Genomic DNA, 8,302 nt, shown 5'->3' on the forward strand with positions numbered 1-8,302 from the left:
TAATTACTATTATGTAAAAATCTGTATAACTCATTTGAGTGCTTAATAGAACTATATAAGAATCACTCAATTAATTTAAATAGATAAAAAAAAGTCAAATGGATTAGTTATAATTAAAATAAATATGACATAGTCTCTTAAAATACACTTGTATAATGTTCAATTGTATATCAGTTCATTGAATACTTATAATATCTTTAAGGAAGTGCATCTATGTTGATTGAAGAAAAATAATTTGACTCTTTGGCTATAAAACGAGATCAAGAGAATGATCTCAACGTAATCAGAAGAAAGATTATAAGTGGACGTCTAAGATCAATTAATTGAGATATCAAATAAATGGATATTAAGCATACATCATAAATGTGCGTTCCATTACGGTAACAAGTTTGCATGATATTGTCGAGCACAATGGCAACCACGAAGGTTAGTACTTATTAATAATATTATTCATAAGTACTAAGCAGTGTGACTTGTTGTTTAAATTTTGCGTAATCTACCAACTTGTAGTTAAATACGTATGACATGTTTATATATTTGATTTAATATATATACAATTATAAATTGATGAGGTGGACCAATAATTTGGCGGCCCACATGGGACCCGTGAATTGAGAGGTTGGCGGAGATTCTTGCGATCTCATCGTGTGCGGGAGAGGTGGGGAGAGAGAGAGAGAGAGAGAGAATATTTTCATTTGATTGAAATAATAATAATAATAAATAAAGGGACAGCAAAAGAATGACGTTGGTTAGACTGAAAACACGTAAGATGAGGATGGCCTGTCACATCTCCATCGTGGCACCACTCACATGCCACCTCACTTTTCCCCCCTCCTTCTGGTCAACTCTCGCCATCTCACGCTCGTCACAATATCTTGTACGGGTCCAGGGTCCGTTTATAAACATATTTCAATCGTAATTTACAAATTACGATGTAAGTATATAAGAAGGTTTTATATTAACTATGTAAAATGTGTTTATAAATACCTTGTCAAAAAAGCATTATCTGTATCAACAATTTCATGATAAGTTTGATGTAAGGATTAGTCACTCACAACATGACAATTAAAATTTATATTTCTGTTGAGAGAAGTACTCACATGTTCGATAATGCTTTGAACATGATTGTCTTTATTAGGAGAATACATTTGTATTAGAAAAAAAAGTATCAACCGACTATTAGTGTTGAGTTTAATGAAATGCACTAATTTTTCACAAAAACAAAAGTTTGAATTCAATAATTTATATTAAATTAAGAAATGTGCCTGCATTTAATATTTATTGAATCAGATTCAAGTATTACTGAGTATTCACGACACTAGTTGATTTAAAAGTGTATTCTCTGCTTATCATAACTTAAATTCAAGCAATCATGCTTACATTGCCCATCATAATTTTTTTAATTAAAAATAAATGCATGGTGTTGTGTGTCTCATGTATGTACAAAAACATGAGCACGCTCTAAATGGCAAGTAATTTTTCTCATTTTTTGTTGCCAGGCCACATTGTGATGTGGATCATTTCTTGTTTATTCATACTAATTCCCTTTCAAATCTACAAACTTAATTTTATTTATATACCGACTGAATTTTTAATAACTATATACGTAAATGCAATGCATAGAAGGTTATTCTAGTTACTTTATGTATGGTCCTTTCTTCACCCTTTACCCTCAATTCTTTTAATAAAACATAAACACGATATAGGTGTGCCTGCTTTTTTGGTTTGAGAGGACACCAAACCACCCATAATCCAGAATTACTAACGAAAGGGAAATTTAGACTTCACAACAACAAGAGGCTGTTTCAATGATGATAAGTTGGTGTTAATAAGAAGTTAATAGAAAAGGATATCATTTTTTTTGAATTTAATTGACCAAGGAATTTGAACGTATGCAGTTGATGTAGACTTCTTTTTGAAAAAAATGGCTCAAGGAAGCAATGCAACGAAGGCAAAGTTCAAATTAAAGACGGATCTAGATTTGCATTATTGAAGTCCATGAAAGAATAATGACGCTGTGTGTACTGTGTATAAGAAAGGAAAGGCTTCAAATTAAATGATCTATATTGATAATTACATGCATCTGAACATATATATATATATTAATTCAGATTAGTGCTTCAAACAAATGGTTGAGAGTTGGATTCCCAACTTTGACATATAGATCGAAAATAGTTGAAAAGAAATATGATGTTGATGAAGGGATTATGAAGAGCGAAAGAGGAAGGAAGGGGAATGGTACAACTGCGTTGGAACCTTAAAACCAGAGGGGATGGTTCTGGAACTCTGCTTTTGGGAGACACCTTTGCCTTTCCCTTTGGTCCATCTTTATGGAACTTTCCTTTTTATTACCCTTTTGCCCAATTGCTCCTTCCCTCTTGTGTCCATAATTGCAACATTGTGGGCCCCTCTCTCCAACTTTAGTTAGGCTTTGGGACCCTCCCACCACTTCCCACTCCTCCTCACCCAAACTAACTGCCTCAATTCAATCTTCACCAATTGATAATATTACACGTACTTAGTAAGAATATCATTGTAATTCCATATGTTTGGAGTTGCTAATAATCTTGTGATTTAGTGGCATATAACTTGTTCTCAACGATAAAATGTCAAGAGTTCGAACTCGTTATTACCTCAAGCACTTGCTTGCTCGATCGGTATAATATTAATGCAGGTTTAAGTTTACTGTTGAGATGAGTAGCATTCTACTTGGGTAAGTCTTCTTTGAAAGAATTTGGGACATTTGCTCCTCATTTTTAATCCCCTTAAAAGTATTAGGAGAACGAGAATCTTTTGATGCACAACTCATGAATTGCGCATTAGAGATCTTTTTTCTCATGTAGGGAAACTCCCGCTCCGACAACCAACGAGGACGTGTTTTACCTTTTAAAGGCTCTTGATTATGGGTTCAAATTTTCTCAAAGTAAATAAATGATTAAGTGCTTTACACACCTTCCCTCTTTACATCACTGTACGCACTCTGCATTTCTTCAATTCCACTGAATCTAAATTCTTTCAACTGCCTTCCAGTTTTCAGTTGCTACCTGCCACTGCAAAAGTTGAATTTTTTTATCGAACACTATTCATTATAGACTGGGCGCGACTTCGTTTCACTGCAGTTTTACACAAGTCGTGATTAACAAAATTACTTGTTGCAAGGGCAGAGTTTTCATGTAATTGGCAAGAGAGCTTAACTCTTGATAGCATTAACCGTAGAAGAATACAAATAATAGAGGAGTGACTAGATGAATTAGTAAATGTAGATGCGTGACTTCTATTTCTGCAGACCACGGGAGCAATTTTCCTTTTATTGTCACATTTCAAAGAATCAAACTCGTTAGCGAATAAGGCATTGACCTACTTACTAGTTTGGTTGATATTCCACAGCTTCTAATTTCAGGCTTTGGGCTATTCAAGGATAATATATCAGACAAAACTTTTCAAGGAACTAAGGAAACAGACGAAAGTTACAACGAGTTCAGAGTCCAACATTGCACGGGAAACTAGTCTCTCGTGACCAGCTTAAAAGTAGAATGCAAGAAGAAAATTTCTGTTATGGTTTCTACAAGATTGTGAACTTGTTTTCTGATCAATATTTAAAAATATCATCAAGTTTCAGCATAGAAATAAAATCTACGATCTCGACTTGATCAGCTATATCTTCACAGGCCAACAGCAACAGCAACAGCTTAAGATGATCTACGTCCCTGTGCTGGTGATCACAAAGCAAATTTACCAAACTGCCCGTTTCATGAGCTGTTCAACTGACCAATTTCTTCAATACAGCTTCAGCACGATGCTCAACATTGGGCAAAGCCCAATCATGCTGGGTTATGTCAAGATTGTCCTTCTCAGCACTGAGACCCTGAGCAAAATGAAATTAACCATATGATGAACTCCTTTTAAATTCTGGTAAAAAATAGGATGCCTTTGAAATACAGATGCACACTTTTACCACTGTTTCAGTAGAGAGAATGGTTCTGCTCACTATATGTATCAGCAATCAGGCTTTTCAATAATAGAATATTATCGAGAAACCTTTCTATAAGATCAATCATGGTTGTTAGAAAACCTCGTACTTCTCACTCCCCTTCTTTTTCCAAAGAAGAAATTTGAGAGAAAACACCTTCCGAGTGTGCCTAAATTTTGTCTTATTCCCGGTTCCCCTAACTCAAATGCTCTCAAATTGAGACAGATTACAGCAAGCCAAATTCTCAGCAAAGAACCTTCCGCTTAGTTTATCGTTTTTGTTTAGTTAATTAGATTAGACTATAGGAGTCCCACAAATAATTATCAAGCATCTTCATTTCTTTTATAGGTCTAGCACACCATCTATCTTGGAATTAAGGTGTCAATTTCTTAAGAAATTGCGAGTACATATCCAAATATAATCCAAAGATGCTCCCTGAAGAAATTGTTCACACATATTAGGAGAATTTTTCTTGAAGGGGTGCGTAACGGCACTTCAACCAATTATTCTACAATTCAAAGCTTCAAGAAAACAGAAGTCATCTTCAAGGCTTGACAACATGAAAATACAACAGTAAACACAATATTGTACCTTTGAAGGATCAAAACCAAATCCACCCATTTGCATCATACGTTGCGTATCATCTACAGCTGTAACCAGAACATCATATAATCTCTAATAAGTGTCTATCCAAATCCCAAACTTCATAAAAAGCAATGGCAACATGTTGAATATAGAAAATTTATGAAATTCAGGATCTAATTAAAAGTGAGCGTGCTCATGTTTACAACAGCTTTAAAATCATCACAAACCATTTTCTTCCCCCAAGATGAGACTAAAGAACCCTCTTAGCCCAAACAGATTCAGGAAGTACCTGAAACGCCAAAATAATGATAATTAAACAAGGTTGGAGGAGAACAATTGAGACTCATGAAGAAAAAATAAATTCTATAAAAACGAGGATTACCAAGAGCGACTACTGACATAGCTAACATCCACTGTGCTTAAGTCAATCCCATTCTGCAACATTGACCTAAACCTCTGGGTCAATGGGAAGGGTATCTTGGCTGCAGGAAATAAATAGATTCGTTCAATCACTTATAAAGTGAAAAAACTACCTGAACTTTTGAACATTAACAGCGGCAGGCATTAAAACTAGGAAATGCAGAACCAATAACGTGATTTAGGAGATGTCACTATAAAATGTCAGGGGGAAAAAAAAGCATTGGTGCCATATTATACAAACTAAAAGAGTAAAGACTAGCCCTTTAATTATTAACAGGATAAATTAGCTTGCTAACATCCTGATATATAATGCCATGAAGAGTATGAGCTCATAGTACATAAAATCAAGAAATCACAACAATCATCCAGGATCAAAGGAGAGCTAATTTAATAAAAGATACCTGCTACAAATCCAGAAAAGAAAAAGTTCACCCAAGCAAAAGTAAGAGTCTGTAAAAAAAAGGGAAAGCATATAATCAATTAACAATTAAATCTTTGCATCATAGATTAAACTACAGTAAAATGTGAGTATGATCTAGGATTCTACACCAATGTATGTTGAAGGTGTAGATTTCAATACCTGAGGTATGATCATTGAAAGATTTTCTTCATCATCATCCATAGCCATGTTTGGATCAGAGAACATCTGTGCTTGTGGATTCTGGGCTTGGCCCTTGGGAACAAACAAGAGACCATTTTCCTTCAAGAAAGATAAACACAATCTTAATTCATTTTAACTGGATTTTGTTATTTAAAGACTTTATAAAACTCAGCAGACTGTTAACTTCTCACTCGTGGGATTAAAAATGACAAATTCAAAGATATTCCACAACTGAGTATATAATCCAGCCAAGCCAGGTCTGAATACAAGAACATAAGCCAGGACAAGAAATCTCACAAGAGCTTTAGGCAACAACTAATTAACCCCAAAATCCTGAATAAGTCATCACCCATAATAACAACAAAAACTTCAACTCTTCAAGAAATCCAAATCAAGAAACACGAACAAAATTTTCAAGAAAAGAACATACAGGACAGACAAACAAACCTCATTGCAGAAATAAATCTTGCGTGCCCGAAAAGCCTTTGAAGGTATAAAATTAGCAGCAGCACGTAAATTCCGAGCTCTAAGAACAACTTGTCTGGATTATCATCAGCACAAAAACAACCTCATCAAACTCAGAAAATCCCTACATATAATGAACAATTGGATAAGGAATTAAAAAAATACCCTTCTTTCACCATTTTAGCATCTGGGGTTTGAGAAGAGCGCATAAGTTTAGAAACAAAATAGCGGAGAACACCAATGAGGACCATAACCACTGAGAGAGGGATCAGTACCCAATCTCTTATAGCAGTGTCTAGCACAAGATCTTCCGCCATAGTCCTAACACCTGGCAAGCAAATATGTATGTCATGCACCAGACGCTTACAGCTCCATGCAGGAGCAAAATACAGTAATTAATTTCAAAATTTTGGAAAACAATAAATTCACAAGTTAGCATTGCTCCCCCCCCCCCCCCCAAAAAAAAAAAGGAAAAAAGAACTTTGAAGATAGCCTTGAAATGCAGTTTTCTCAAGCTTGGCCGTAAAAAAGCAAAAAACATCAAAAATACCTTTCAGCACTCTGCAGCGCCAATTTACAACCACAGATTCACCTCATCAAGGGGAACTTGATGGATATTTGCTCTCAAAATAACTAACGAATTCCAAATCCAAATTCAATGCATGCATAAGTACACACTACCAAGTCCAAGAATCTAACATCTCTGAGCCAAATCCGTTCTACTACCAAGTATCTGTAAAGGGATGGGGACCAAAACTTCATAGATAATAAGAACCTCCGGATCTGAACTTCAAAACAGGGTATTGATCTCAAATATTGAAAACCTAGCAAAGTGCCCATTCAAATTAGCAATTTTGATAGAATATACACAGTGATTAAAATGCAAACCAAATAAACCTTTATCTCTTAAATAAATCAGTATCACCAAAGGAATCATCAAAACTTGGAACAATTAGCCAGGTATGAAGAAAGCGACATGATAGACAGAATATGCAGGGATGGCAATAAGGGATCCAAGATAGCAGAAAGCCCTCAAAATTTGAGAGGAGTATTTCTGTATATCCTTCCAACACAAAATTTAAAGCTACTGACATTATCACAACCACATAAAATCGTTCACTGAATAGATCAACCTGATAACCTTAAACCCTCAAAATTGCTCCCTTAACTGCCCCTTTCAATTCCCAGGAATCATTCTCCACTCTACCTCATGACCTCCATATCAAGCTCATTACGCTGCAATAAGCACCCACGGAAGCATAGGAAGCATAGGCCGACCCATATTACAATCACCGGAGGCATCTGCCCTCACTGAAATCCTTGAAATATGCATAGTTGATATGATACCCTTTTAATTTTTGTTCGGGATACTTTAACGAAGATGCCCTAGTAACCCAATTGATTCAGGCAACTCCTTCAAGCCACTGAACAATGACAATGATAAGTTGATATAACACTCTTGCAATTTGACCTCCCAATTAATTAAAATGAACAAAATTAAAACAAAGCACGAAACGGTGCGACGGCGTCCGACACAGGGTTGACAATGAAAAGACGACGCGGGGAACAAATCCAAATCTGGATTCAAAGCCAGATTGAGCTAATCAATCTCACCGGATTTTATGAGAAGACAAAGTTCGTACCTTTTTTCAATACTTGACGGAGATCACCACGCAGAGCTGACAACGACGGACGGCGTCCTACGGCGAGCTCGAGCAGGTGTAGAATGCCGCACAAAAACAGAATCTACTTGCTGCTGCCGGAGGAGAGTGTATTTTGTAGGGGTTATAAAATCAATTCATTTTCTCCGCGATATTATTTTGTTTTTAATATTGGGGAGTAAAAGAAAATTCATTATTCATAGAGAACGAAAAAGTTTATTTTTAGAAAGAGTAAATTATTAATACTGTTTTCGGTCTCTAATATAAGAACTAATTTGACTTTTAATTTGATTCTAAATATAAGACTCAACTTTATTTTTGTATGTATTTATCTTTTTTTCTAAAGTAGTCTTGTATAAGTTATATATGTTAAATAATCTAATAAATAGTAGTTCTAACTGATACATATAATTAGTAAGGGTATTCTAAAAAAAATAACACATATATATTACAAATAATTAACTTAATTAATTTTCTTAATTCTTAATTTTTAAATTAGTTAACTGTTATTACAAGTTATAAATTATGAAAATTTTATAAATTTTCAAATACAGTAAAAGTTCAATTATAAATATTTCGATTTAGATGAAAGCTCACTTG

The 8,302-nt window shown here is 34.8% G+C and overlaps 1 protein-coding gene across 1 annotated transcript; it reads right to left on the reverse strand.

Annotated features, from left to right (window-relative positions):
• Positions 1 to 3,409: 3,409 nt before the first annotated feature.
• LOC114714447 (ER membrane protein complex subunit 3) lies at positions 3,410 to 7,787 on the reverse strand. Its single transcript, XM_028899191.1, has 9 exons — positions 7,685 to 7,787; positions 6,207 to 6,369; positions 6,024 to 6,117; positions 5,556 to 5,675; positions 5,377 to 5,425; positions 4,938 to 5,037; positions 4,783 to 4,844; positions 4,562 to 4,620; positions 3,410 to 3,865 (listed from the first exon to the last, which is right to left on the reverse strand). Exons 2-9 carry the CDS (start codon positions 6,356 to 6,358, stop codon positions 3,761 to 3,763), a joined length of 741 nt encoding a protein of 246 aa, XP_028755024.1. The 5' UTR covers positions 6,359 to 6,369; positions 7,685 to 7,787; the 3' UTR covers positions 3,410 to 3,760.
• Positions 7,788 to 8,302: the final 515 nt, after the last annotated feature.

Source organism: Neltuma alba, unplaced genomic scaffold, assembly GCF_004799145.2.
Source record: "Neltuma alba isolate B1F8T4 unplaced genomic scaffold, ASM479914v2 tig00011503_pilon, whole genome shotgun sequence".
Taxonomy (NCBI): domain Eukaryota; kingdom Viridiplantae; phylum Streptophyta; class Magnoliopsida; order Fabales; family Fabaceae; genus Neltuma; species Neltuma alba.

Excerpts from the sequence above, each read along its gene's own strand:
- LOC114714447 (XM_028899191.1), bottom strand. The coding sequence starts at position 6,358 with ATGGCGGAAGATCTTGTGCTAGACACTGCTATAAGAGATTGGGTACTG. Across the intron at positions 5,426-5,555 it reads TTTCAATGATCATACCTCAG|ACTCTTACTTTTGCTTGGGT; the intron begins GTATTGAAATCT and ends TTTTTTTTACAG. Across the intron at positions 3,866-4,561 it reads TTGGTTTTGATCCTTCAAAG|GGTCTCAGTGCTGAGAAGGA; the intron begins GTACAATATTGT and ends CATTTTGCTCAG.